Source organism: Lycium ferocissimum, chromosome 11 (genome assembly GCF_029784015.1).
Source record: "Lycium ferocissimum isolate CSIRO_LF1 chromosome 11, AGI_CSIRO_Lferr_CH_V1, whole genome shotgun sequence".
Lineage (NCBI taxonomy): Eukaryota > Viridiplantae > Streptophyta > Magnoliopsida > Solanales > Solanaceae > Lycium > Lycium ferocissimum.
In genome coordinates, this window is record NC_081352.1 from 52059227 (window position 1) to 52073106 (window position 13880).

Here is a 13880-nt window from a genome sequence, read left to right on the forward strand (position 1 = left end):
TTTAAATGACAAAAATATCATCAAATAAAATGACTTCAGCAAGAACAAAAATTACGGCAAAAACTGGTATCCTGGAATCTTCAATAACCATGCTTTCTTAAGTAAACATATTCATGAGCAAAACTAAATACAACCTTGATTACCACATTAATCAATTAAGTTGAGGGAAATATTAAAACCAGTTTCCCGACAAACTTGCACCCCAACTATCGAGTGAGATACCAACAATAATGATCAAGTGCTTTTCAAATATCACAAAGGGAAAAAGACGCACCAAAAAAGAATAACACATTCTAGAAACAAGACAAAAACTCAGAAAACCTTTGAACTAATATCTTTTGCCAAGAATTATTCCCAGGATCACTGAAACTAGAGCAACCCCCAAAATAAATTTCAGGGGAATGGCAGCAGATCCTTCGACGTGTTGAACTTGTGATTCACTGGAGGATGGTTGAGTTGAAGAGACTTCCGACTTCTTCTTGCTCTTTCGCTTTGTTGGAGTAGAGAGCATTTGTCCAATGTCTATGTCCCTAGATTTCACCTCTATGTCATCCTTTCGATCACTACTACTGCCGCCAATATCCTGCAATTTGAATTACAGTAATTGCAAATCAATAATCTTTCGAGCTATTTCACGATCACCATGGTCACATTAATTGCATTATTTACATTGCTCTTATACATAATAATTGTACGCCAGCATTCAGCTAAAAGACTAAAGATACAAAAGGATGAGATGTCCTTGTTCATTTAGTTACTTATATGTTTCAATGTGCCATCTTTCTTCTATAGGTCAAGCATGTGGAACTATTCTGATGGTAACAGTAGACTCAGCAGAAAACAGGAGGCTGAGAGAAATGATGTGGAAATGATAGGATCAAAAAATTCCAATCAAGATACCCAGCAAATACGTTTCAGGAGAGAAACTAACCTTCTGCTTGATAGCATCAGCCTGCTGCAATTTCTCGTCAAGTTCCTTGACTTTGTTTTGTAGAACTAGTACTTCCTTGCTTTTGGCTTGCAGCTCCTCTGATGAACTCTTCAAAGTTGCCTCCTGCTCCAACCCCTTATTGGACATAGCCTCTTTCTGTGTTGTTGACATTTCAAATATGAATTAGTAATCAAGCTTGAGAAGTAAATGTTTAATTTTCATGCCATATTAGAGGAAGAGGAAAACCAGAAACATTTACTGGGACTATCACCCATTTGGCTAATAATTTAGGCTCTAGAATGCTAGCTTGGTTGTATATTTAACTGTCTAAAAATTACATTACCTCTTTTTTCACTTGCGCCTCAGCACTAGCTAAGTGATCTTCAAGCTCCTTGATGCGGCTTTGCAATTCAGACTTCTGATGAATCTCAGCCTGGAAAACTTCTAATTGACTCTTCAGAGAATCTTCACTTGACTTGATTTCTTTCAACTGTTCTTCAAGATGTGCTACGACACTTTGCAGTTCCTCTTTAGAGGCTTGATGTGTTTCATTGAGCAAGCTATTCTCCTCCAAAATGGATGATAACTGTAAACAGTGAATATTTTAGAATAGTAAGTTGTTAAGACATAAATATATGCACCTGCAGTAATTGCCTAGTAGTATGAATGATACCGTTTCAAAGTGTCACTAACCTGAAGTTGTAGCTTCTGTCCTTCAGAACTAAGCTGTTCTTTTAAGTTGTCTATAACCTGGTTTGAGGATTTAAGCTCTTCAACTGCTTCATTCTTCTCGGCAGATACAGCTGACACTTTGGCTTCTAAATCTTTGAGTTTAGACCCAATTGAGGCCACTTCTCCCTTTAGCTCCGAGTTCTCTTGAGTTAGTCCTTCTTTCTCCTTTTTAAGTTCGGTACACTTCCCTTTCAGCTCTTCAACAACGCCTTCAAGCCCACTCAAATTCTTGCGGCTTTGCTCTAGTTCCACTTTTTGAGTTTCAGCCAGAGTAGTGGTTTCATGAGCCTGCTCTTCATATGTTTTCACCAGAGCTTCAAGAGAGTGTAGCTTATCCATTAACTCTTTACCTTCAGACTCTTTGTTGGTGAACTTTTGAATGGCTTCCTGCAGCTTTGCCTCCGTTTCTGATATGCGGGCTTCAGTTGCCGATTGAAGTTCAGAGGCTCTGGAATGCTGATCTGACAGTTCTGTGATAGTGTTCATATGAGAAACTAGTTGTTGAACACTGGCCTCCTTTTCTGCATGGGCTGAGTTTAATAGTTCTTCAAGATCACTCACCCTGTTCTTTAGAAGCATATTTGTGTCCATCAATTGTTGGTTTTCAGATAAAACGTCTGCAGCTTTATCTTCTGCCTCCAATATTTTCTTTTTCAGGTCCTCATTGACAGTTTCAGATGAAGCCAGCTTCACCAACACCTGATCCAGTTCTTCCTTAACAGCTGAAAATCTTTCAGCAGATTTACCAATCTGCTCCTCGTAACTCTTTAGCTGATCTTCAAGAGCCTTCAGTTTCTCATTCAATGTTTGTGCCTCTGATTCTCTGGTAACAAATTTGCCAGTTGCTTCTTGAAGTTTGAGCTCGGAATCCCTTTTCAGAGTGTCATGCAATGACTCAAGCTCTATGCTTCGAGTTGTTGCTTGCTCCAAAACCTTTCCTTGTTGCTCTAGCTGCTCTTCTGCTGATTTGAGCTTCTCCATCACCTCACTCTCTCTCAATCCAGCAGCACTAAAATCGTTCTCAATACCTTCCAGTTTCTGTTGTGTGGCATTTAATTCATTACGCAGGACCTCAAGCAAGTTTTCTGTTTCAGCTAGTTTTTCAATTGAATTCCTGTACACATCCTCTAAGTTACTCTTCTCCTCTGTCACACTGTTCAGGCATTGACTCAATTCCTTCTCCTTCTCCTTGGTATCCGCCAACGCAACCTCAAGGCTTGATGATTTTGTTTGGAATGTCTCTACTTCTGCTTCAAGCTCAGATACCCTGTCAGAGTGCTTCTTAGATTCTGCTTCTGCCGCCACACATTTCTTCTCTAATGTGCTTATTTGTACTTCAAGCTCCTGAATTCTATATTTCTCTGTTTCGAGCAATAGCTCCAAATCACTCACCTGTTTGCTCGTTTCCTCTACTTTTGAGTGTGATACCAGCATCAAGTCCTCTAATTCACGGCTGCGTTGATGAGTGGTGTTGGCCCGACCTTCATGCTCAGCGCACTTGTCAGCAACACTTTTAAGCTCCGCTTCAAGTTCTGAATTACGACTAGTTGACTTGACCAACTCAGAATTCAAATGAGCTATCTTCTCCTCGTACTCCTGCAATCTGGTATCCAGCTGTTTCCTTTCTTCCAGGGTCTTCTCAAGGGTGGCATTTAGTTCAGAAACTTTCCCCGAGAACTCCTCTAGTTCCCTCTTCGTATCATTGCTTTTCAGTTCCACCAGATATATTTGCTGTTCTAGCTCCACATTCCTTTCTTCAGCTGCAGCACAGCGATTCTCCATTTCTTTAAACTGAGATTTTGCTTCTTCTATAGCAGTATTGGAGATTTTTAGCATGTCCTCAAGCTCAACATTTTTCTGGTTAGCAGTAGTTACGGCATATGCAGATTCATGGTGAAGCTCTTCCAATGATTTCAGCTTCTGTTCCAGCTCCGCACTGTTTGCTAAAGCTTGAGAAAGAAGAGAATCTGCATTCCAGAATTTCTCATCTGAGAGCTGCAGTTTCACCTCTAGATCACTACATAATTCCTTCATCTGGACCACATTATTGTTTAGCTCGGCTACAGTAGCTTCAAGAGCTCCCTTCTCTGTAGATAGTTTGTCCAGCTCCTCCTGCGACACCGAGAGTTGTGTTTCCTGGCTTTTCAGTTTAGCTTCAATATCTTCCTTTAAACCTACTTCCTCCTGAAGCTTCAACTTTATGTCTTCCAACTCAGATAACTTAGCCCGAAGATCTTCTTTACTGGACGATAATAGAAGCTCAACAGCCGAAATATCCTCCTTTACCTGAGATTCAGAAGCTTTTCTCATGTTTAGCTCTTGGCTTAATTCATCTATAAGAGCTTCTTTTGATGCAATTTTCTTCTCAATATCTTGCACTTGTGATTTTGAGATCTCTAACTCTCCTTGAACTTTAGAAAGCTCTGAAGCTGTAGTCGTGAGTGCTTCTTCAACCTTCTGATTTTCAGCAATCTTCTCATTTAGGCCCTTGAGTTCTTTTTGTAAAGAAGTCATCTGCTCTTCAGCATCTTTTGCACTCTGTTTCGACAACTCCAGAAATCTCTCAAGATCCAAGGCCCTCTTTGTCTCTGATTCTGCAAGTGAGCCACTTTGTTTGTGCAACTCTTCAAACTTGCGGGCCTCACTCGCAGAAGTCAGCAGCTCTTGCTCAAGCTCTCCAATCTTTTTCTTTGAGCTTTCAAACTCGAGGCTAAGTCTGTCGAATGCCTCCTTAACATTAACATGCTCCTTGCTATTCAATTCGTGAGCTTGCAATGCCTCTTGCAATGCGTTAAGCTCAGTGTTATATCTCTTTTCTGCTTCGGCAATCTGTTCTTGCAATTTCTTGTGATCAAGTTCAAGCCCTTCAAATTTCTTTGCAGTTTCCTCCAGCTTCTCTTTTGTGAGAGACAATTCATCCTTTAACTTCACATTTTGAGATTCAGTGTCTTTTAATGCTCCAGCAACTCTTTCCAATTCAAGCTCACGTTCTTGAGACTTTTCTTGTGCTTCAAGATACTCTCTGCTAGCAGATGAAATATTTGAGCTGCGCTCCATTGCAAACACTTTGCCCTCTGCAGGAGAAGCTTCAGCTGCAGCATGTGAACCACCCTTTGATTCCAAAGCTTCCTTCTCTACTTTTATAAACTCTCCATCAAAAGCAGACTCTTCGTGCTCCTTTTGTCCTTTCTCGCCATTGGACACCTGAAATAAGATTTACCCCAACAGAAGATGAGGAAGAAGAAAAAGGAATTTCTTAACCAGTATATTCAATCACAGTTACTTGATCTTTAAACCGCGAAAACTTGAAAAATGATTTACTCGATATCAAGTAAATTGCTTGCCATAGTTATTGTATTAAACGTGCAGTGAGTAGAAAAAAATTAAGATTGTCATAGGCTATTTATTGCATCATATTTGACAACAGTGCAGTAAATTCATGTTGTCTTTTTCCGGTACCACCACCTTAACTCTTTAAACCAGCACCAGTGATCAAGAAGTAGTCAGAAGAAAACTCGTAAAGTGCTCCTCGAGTAACATAAGTCGGAGTCTTTTGCTTGCTCGTAGATAGAAAAAGAAACTTCGTTTTAAGTACAAAAAAACTCTAGAGTGAGAAATTTGCACATGAGAGCAACCTCAATCTCGAAAGCACCTAACTTATGCAATGTTAATGTTCAGATGGAACTGATCAACATTCATCCTTAAGGAAGAAGTCTAACAAAATAAACAAACTTAGAGCAGCATTTTTTTCTTACATAAGCAACATTTAAATGTTCTCACGGCGATCCAAATGCTATTCCCACAAAAAGAAAAAGTAAACACATACTATTGTCGATAAAGGAATCACAACAGATCAAGCAATTGGCCAGACGTGTAGTTTGATTAAACGTGCAAATTTCGAGGTTTCTGTTACTGTGATTCGAGTTGCTGAGGTTTCGATAATCTTAATCACGATAGGCACAGACAAAGCAAAAATGCTGTGGGACATCAATGGTTTCTGAAGTTCTCAAAAAATAAGCATTGGCAGAAAAAGAAAGAACAGTTTGTTTCTGGCCATTTTAATTTGAACCATACGTTGATACAATTTACTGAAGCCCATCAATATGAATATCAATATTAACCACAGCCAATATTTAAGAAAATGATATTCTTGACACTGAAGCAAAAAAGCAAGTAACTAGCATTACCTTAATAAGATCCTCTTTGCCCCCTATCTGTTCTGAAACTTGTACAGCGGGTACATCTGTGGTTGCTGTCTCTGCTTCCATGTCAAAATAATTTCACCTTGTGAAGTTCTTACAGTATCTGGATTAATGAAAACAGCTAAGTTCGTAAGACAAAGATCAATTAACAAGTACTAATGCTTTTTAAAAGTTTAGACAAGCTGTAAAGTCTTCACTTTTCAATCATGTTGTTTTACTTCTCTGGTAACTACTCCCTCCGTCCATTTTTATATTGACTTGGCACGACGCCTATTAAGGAGCCAAAAATAGAATGATAATTTTACTATATTACCCTTTTGAGTATAATAAATGCAATGCTTTGGGAAATGTATTGATAAGTGATTATAGTAAATAATAAGGGTAAGTTCAGAATTAAGTGTTAATTATGATTTGATTTTCTAAATTGAATAAATAAAAATGAATATCTATTTTTCGTACAGAAGATAAGGAAAAGTGGACGAGTATTAACTAAATGAATAGGGTACCTTAGTTCCAGAAATTTAGAAACTTAAAAGGGATTGGAAAAGAAAAAGAAAGAGAAGAAAACATTAGCTGGATAAATTGGCGTATATAAAATACTGGCATATAGTTTCGTGCCCCATGTTATAGAAGTATCGCTGTAAAGAAGAATTGACTTTTTGTTTTAAAAAGCAAATGAAAAGAAGGAACGAAAAATCGATTTGGACATAACTTATAATTTATCCAAACCATAAAGTTATTTTCAATGGTTTCGTAAAAGCTGTGGCATCAAGATTTCCAGATGACATAGTTCTCACTTCTCACATCACAATATTAGTGATTGAAATGTGACTTATTCTCTTTCTTTTAAATCCACGGAAGGTCAATAAAGGAATAACAAATTTGTCCAACTTATTTAGAGCCCGTTTGGATTGGCTTGTAAGTAGTCAAACTAACTTATAAGCTATTTTTTAATTTTTTAAATGTTTAGCAAAATAAACTTATAAGCTAACAAAGTGCTTAGAATAAGCTAAAAAAAATAAGTTAAAGTGACCGAACTTATTTTTTTGGCTTACAAGCTATTTTTTTGTCAAACCAGCTTATAAGTCATTTTTTTAAGCTAAGCCAAATGGGCTCTTAGTTTGCTTATACATCCTTATGAATCAATTAAGAAAATCACAGAGAGTTGTTGTTGTTGTTGTTGTTTTTTTATTTTTTTATTTTATTTTTTAACGGACGACAAAAAGATAGCAAAAGCAGGGGGTAACTAAACCAAAAGGCTACACAAAATATATTACTTTTCCGTCCCAATTTAAATGTTTTATTTTTCTTTTTTATCTGTCTCAATAAAAGTGTCTCAACATCATACATGATAATTATTGACAAGCTTAAAACTACAGGATTAAAATGACATTTTAGTACATTAAACACGTCTTTAGTTTAGTAACACAAGAATCAAAAATCTCTTTTTATTCCTTAATCTTTGTGTCCAGATATATTAAGTAAGCGTTTGGACATGCGATTTCATCTCATGAGATAAAATTCCAAATCATCCAAAAAGACATGATTTGGGATTAGAAATCATGATTTCAAAAAATATAAATGTAAAATTTGACCCATATGTTTATATTTTGTTAAAAAAAAAAATCCATAAATTAATAGATATATTTATCAATCATGTTTACCAACCGGGAAATGCATGCTCGGCGTGAAGATATTGTTCGTACCATGTGAAAGGATTATATTAAAGAATAGTTACATTACTATTCATGTTAAATTTTCCTTTTTATTAAACTAAAAATTTGATCAATTGATGTTGTATTTTTTAGAAAGACCTTCTAGTAGCGTATTAATTTTATTATGAACTATAATTTACTCATTTGGTAAGATTATATAAAAATTGGAAAATTTTTTATGGTTTTCATAACTTGTAGGGTTTTTATGTTTATAAAAAAAAACTGTAACTTAAGAAATTTAAATTGTATGTCCAAATATGATTTCATCTGATGAGATAAAATTATGTCTAAATAGCTCCTAAGACACTTAAATTAAGACGGAAGGAGTATCCTTTTTCTGTTTTTACATTTCCCTTTTCGGATGAAGAGAGAGGGATTAGATGGTCATGGATCAAAAAGTGAAGGAAAAAAAGAAAAAGAAAAAAACAAGTGCTACTTCTACAGAAAGGAAAAATAAACTGCTGACTGGTGAGGCTGAGACTTATCATCTTATCTTTTTGATTTATAATATTAGGTAAATGCATTATTTAATTGAACTTTGCTTGAAGGACCCAACCATATGATAGCATTACTCTATCATGCCGTGCACGAATTTCTAGGTAGGACAGAGACCAAAACATCCAAAGCAGGGCAATTGGCATTTTCTTAGTTCTTGTCATCATTTGTTGCTTATAGCGTGGCCTCCCTGTTGGATGATAACAACAATGGAGGTTCTGTTCCCAATATTTTACCCCATTTCTACCTTCGATTGTCAAACAGGATTACTATGTACACAAACAACAAAAGATTTAGCCCTTCTACTACAGACAGCTACAGTCAATTTAGTAAAGGAAAAAAGTACTAAAGTTTGGTAGGCCAGGTGAGACAAGCGAGCTCGTTTGCAATTAAATTTAGGAATATGACAACGTAAATAACAATAGCGAAAACACGATCAGATCACAGTCACACCGTCATAGATCCAACAAATAAGAAATTCTACCAACTCCAGATGTAAAGTTGAATTCTTTTATTATTTGGCTCTTTTTTTGTCTTACAAAATGAATGGAGACAAAATTTATACACTAAAAAGTATAAATTTAGATTCACTTTGTTGTGAGGCCTCACATACCTAATAGTATTGATTATTATAGTTCATTGCTTTGGAGTTACTTAATCTACTACTAAGAGACATGCTAAAAAATTTACTTCGGATTCCACCTTTATTACTATTGTTTTCTTCGACATTCGACCACCTTTTAGTGAATTTAATAGTAAAAGAAATGTAAAACTAATCGAGTCTTAAGCATCACGGTGTCAGAACTTTACAGTCAAAATAATGAGTTGAAAAGTAGAATCATATTAGCTCAAATTATTCCACGGCACAGTGTAACATTACTAGATTTTCTCCTCGTAACGTCCTAAAGCATATCCCGTGGTGTAAAATATTACATTTTCCAAACAAAGCGAGAAAAATTGACTGTAAATACCGAAATTCCTATCCACAGAAATAAGAGTGGTAAAATTATTATATAGACAAAATCCACAGAAATAGAAATGGCAAAATTATTATAGTACACAAAATATAGTAAAAAAAAAAAAACTTATTCTTGCAAAATATACGTGCAACACACGAGTCTATACACGAAATATTGAAAACTTCTCTGCGCGCAGAAGTTTCAAAAAAAAAAAAAGGCTGGCAATCTGAGACGAAGCAATTAAATGCAAAATTATCCAAGTGAAAAACTGGAAACTACTATAGTATCTAGTAAAAACATATTTCAGGACGAATCAAATGTAATATGCCATAGATATTCTCATATTTCAAATCACACGGATTTTCATTTGAAAAAGAAAGGAAAAAAAAAAAGATGCTTGTGGATCCCACAAAATGCAGGTTATATTCCGATCTCTGACGAAAATTGAACTATAGTTGCGCTCGCATGTCCTTCACAGAGGACATAAATCATAATTGTAACGAAAGTGAAAGGAAAATAAAAAATATAAAGAAAAACAAAATTTAAAGGCGTAATTCGAGAGGCAAAATCGCGTAAACAACGGAGGTAAAGCACCATACTGATTCTCTCACTGTCTTCCAGGTAAGAAATAAGAATCGCAAACTATTACCATTTCAACATCACTGAAAGTTCCAGTACTTATGATACCCGTTTCAATTTATATGAAATATTTTTTTTTAGTCAAATTAAAAAAAAATAACATATTTTTTTATTTGATAATAATTTAACTTTAAATTTTACATTTTACACTTAACGAAATAATCTATAATCGTACAAATATTTTTAATTTGTTTTAGACCATAAGATAAAAATCTTACTTTATTTTTTAAATTTCGTATCCAGTCAAACTACATCACATAAATTGATACGGAGAAAGTATTGCACTATGAATATGATCAAATCCACCACTGATGTAACCTCTCAACCACAAATTGCCAAAAATAATCCTACACGATTTTATTTCCTCCGTTAGTGTCTTATTTTGACTGAACGTAGAGTTTAAGAAATAAAAAGAGATTTTTGAATCTTGTAATATTAAATTAAAAATATATATAATATACCAAAATATTTTTCAAACTTTGTGATTATAAGCTTATCATATGTTAAATGTCTGAATTGTCAACTTCGAAACTTTTAACAGAAAGTAAAACATGATCAGAAGAACTGGTGCTTGATGACAAAATTAAAGATGTAAGCCAAGCAAGACGACCAAACGGTTTACGAAGAAGCGAGAATCAATTAGAAAGATCATGAATATCAAATTATTATATGATTACGAAAAGCTCCTTTTAATACTAGTTTACTGGAGTATTTTCGTCTTCGAGATCAGAGCAAAAGCACACTGCTAAACGTTTACTGTAAACTGATTACTAATAAGCGATCTAAATCGACATAAAATATAACCAAAAAAACTCAAATATAAATCGAGAAAGAAGGTAGAAGAATTCGATGTTCAATCATCAAAGGAAACTAAAATGAGATCTTCATCAACTGATCATACTAGAAATTTCACCTTTTGGTTTTTCAAAATTTCGAAGCATAGAAACGAGCAAAAATAAACACTGTAACTTCACAGATCAAATTTATGCAATAATACATACAGATAATAACAGAGAGATCGATGGAAAAAAAAAACACAGAGGAAATGATGAGTGCTTACCTGAGTGTGAGAGAGACGATAATTTTGATTTTGGGTTCTTTGCTTTATTGGATTGAAGCTTTTGTTTTTGGTTGGAAATTGCAAAAAGTGCCTAACGAATGAATCAAAGAGAGAGAGAGAGAATGAAGAAAAGATTCTTTGAAAATGTTGGTATTAGTAGAGCAGCAGAAAGGAAATAGGAGAGACGCATTTTTCTTTATTTGACTATTTTTTGCTAGTAAAAGAGGAGGAGTGGGGCCTTGAGGAGGTGGCTGTGCTTGTGGGCGGGCCGTCCCCTATTAGCCAATTGTTTTCTTTAAATGTTGCTCCCTTACCCTACTTTGCACCATTTGCCACTCATTTTCTTCTATTATTACAACTTTATCTGTATTGTCACACTAGTCTTCTTTTTCATCCTAATACAAAACAACACGCTCTTTTTTTATGCAACGGTTACAAATTACATAAATTTCAATTCGTTTAACTTTCTAAAACCAAGTCCTAATGATACAATGCTCTATAAACAAATCTTTTGACTATTGTATTTTCAGAGTTTTAACACATACCATCAGTGGAAACAATTTCGACACTATCCGGTCATTTTTATCGGTTATAAAGGGTAATAAATTTTATTTTCAATATTACATTTTAAAGAAAATTACCTGTAGATCATTTATATTACCTGTTGTGTAAAATGTTTTTTATATTGATGGTATACAAGACTTTAAACTTTTATTTTTATTATTCTTGTATCTCTGATAGTGTCATTGTTTACACGAAAAATCGTTACAGTTGAAGATATGTGGTTAAGGACACATAAATGAATATGACCGAATAATGAGATAATATGTAAAATTAAGCAAGATAATTATAAAGAAAGCTAAAGGAATTTAAAGCAATAGCCTGAGCCTTGGAGAAGCTTTTGAGCTAGAGTCTCCGGGCAAGCGCACGATCAGATCTTTGCTTAGTTGAACAAAAGCAATTTGGAACTAAGAGCAAAATAAGAACAAGGTAATTCTTGTATATATCTTCAGATGATCCTTACAATGAGATGAGCACATCTATTTATACTAGAGCTATGGGGTGCATGATCCTCAAATCACGCCCTCTTCATTACCAATATTAATGCCAAAGGTAATAAAAGGTAATAAAGGGATTTAATGTTGTGACAATGAATGGCAATGAAGGGCAATAATGCACATTTAAGACTGGAGGAAGACTTTAGGTTTCTTGTAACAGTTGCACATTGAACAATGTTTGACCGGTGAGTTGGCATGCTTCTTCGGTCCCTTTATAGTTTTTGTCTCCGGTAGCGGCTGCCAAGTTACTCCTCCGGAGCGTTGTTATGCTTTCCTGGAGCCCCTTACTTGCTGACTCAAATCTAACATGTCACCATCGGCACGTGTCATCCTTTGATACGTCCACTTGGTGTCGACGGATTTTACCCTATACAAATAGTCCCCCCACTTTCCGGTTACTTACTCAGGTGTGACCGGGAAGTGGAAGTTTTTTCCCTTCTTGCCGGAAAGTCATGTAATCACCCTCTCGCCTGCCTCATTAAAAATCTTGCCGAAAAAACCCAATTGGGACAAAAACCGGACGAAAGAAAAAAAAAAAAAAAGTGCAGGACTTAGGGATTCAAATGACAACTCCACCACTAGTTTTTCTTCTGTCAACGGCCGGTTGGTGCTGAAAAAGTACCATCACTATAGAAAGCATGATCTCATATTTTTTGTGTTTATCCGAAACTTTTAATCGTTGAGTTTCGACTCTCGGGTTTTTAGTTTTCCCTAAAACTTTTAAACTTTTGAATCTTGACTCTGAGTTTTTAGTTTTCCCAAAAACTTTTAAGTTTAGAGTGTTGATTCTAGGGTTTTCAGTTATACCTGAAACTTTTATAACCTCGTAGCCTTGGAAGCCAGGGATTTTAATGACCAAGGATTTAAATCTTCTGGTTCTGGTAAAGTCTGGAATAACATGTCCGGTTAACTTTACGACCGGAAAATAAAGCATCCGGCTTTTTTGCCATTTAACTTGACGGCTTTATAAGAGAGGGCCCTTACATTTCGGTGCTTATGAAGAGGACATCTCTTGTTCATTTGGGCACAATTGTTTGGATTCGTAATCCTTAGTTGCTTTAAGCGTGAGCAAATTTAAGAATGATTTCGTCTCATTTGGACGTATACGAGAATGTTCAGAAGGTGCAATTAGTTTGCTTCATTCCATTCCTTGAGTGTACACAAGTGTTTACAACCAGTTTACTTGAAATGGACAAAAATACCTTGCAAGAGACTTGCGGCCGTGCTGACATCTATTGGGTTTAGCCAGTTCTTGATTCTTTTTTTTTTTTTTTGTTAAATTCTGGAGCCAATTCGGGCTATCTCTGGTATCTTATTCGAACATGGTGCAATTGGGCACATTTGCCTTTTTTTTTTAGTCACTGCTTCGGAGCCATTTTCAAATGCTTCCGGTACTTATTATTGCGGTTTCCGCTGTTTTGACGAGACGGTGTTCGTAGATATTACTGTTCTCCATTTGAGTTATTTTCTAGTGACTCGCTCCGAAAACGCTCCCGCTTCCTGTCAGTCCATGGTCCCTGCGAGTATGGTTCAAACTGGTGTCTGGAATGCCTCCGATCAAAGTTCAATTGACCTTGATTTCGGGCTATAGAAGATGTCGGTATATTTACTTGTTCATCTTCTACGCGAATCTTCGACGTATACCGATTGTGAACATCTTCCCATGTCGGTGCCTCAAACTTTAGCAAATTTTCTTTGAGTTTTTGTGAAGCATCCGAACTCAGAGGGTTGAGACCCATAGTGAAAGCCTCAGCTTCCCATTCATCCGGAACCACGAGCAGTAACATCCTTTCCTTCTGGAACTAGGTGACGAAGTCCCGGAGCAACTCGGTCTCCCCTTACGTTATGCGGAAGATGTCTGCCTTTCGCATTCGCACCTTCCAGGCTCCAGCATATGCTTTGATAAACATATCTGCGAGCATAGCAAATGAATCAACAGAGTGTTCGGGCAAAAGAGAATACCGAGTTAAAGCCCCTTTAGCCAATGTCTCGCCGAATTTCTTGATCAAACCGATTCGATCTCATTCGATTTAAATCCGGCGTGGGGGTTATAGCCACGTCGTATCTCGCATTAAACCCCCCCCTCGCA

The 13880-nt window shown here is 36.0% G+C and overlaps 1 protein-coding gene across 1 annotated transcript; it reads right to left on the reverse strand.

Moving 5' to 3' along the window:
- Positions 1-79: 79 nt before the first annotated feature.
- Positions 80-10914, reverse strand: LOC132036872 (uncharacterized). The gene is made up of 6 exons (XM_059427272.1): positions 10734-10914; positions 5851-5968; positions 1625-4867; positions 1275-1517; positions 932-1087; positions 80-583 (listed from the first exon to the last, which is right to left on the reverse strand). Exons 2-6 carry the CDS (start codon positions 5929-5931, stop codon positions 329-331), a joined length of 3978 nt encoding a protein of 1325 aa, XP_059283255.1. The 5' UTR covers positions 5932-5968; positions 10734-10914; the 3' UTR covers positions 80-328.
- Between the last annotated feature and the right edge of the window lie 2966 nt (positions 10915-13880).

Bases quoted from the DNA above. Each gene is read 5' to 3' on its own strand.
- LOC132036872 (XM_059427272.1), bottom strand. From the start codon at position 5,931: ATGGAAGCAGAGACAGCAACCACAGATGTACCCGCTGTACAAGTTTCA. The intron at 1,088-1,274 runs GTAATGTAATTT...TCAACAACACAG, and splicing joins AGGCGCAAGTGAAAAAAGAG to AAAGAGGCTATGTCCAATAA. The intron at 584-931 runs GTTAGTTTCTCT...TTCAAATTGCAG, and splicing joins CTGATGCTATCAAGCAGAAG to GATATTGGCGGCAGTAGTAG.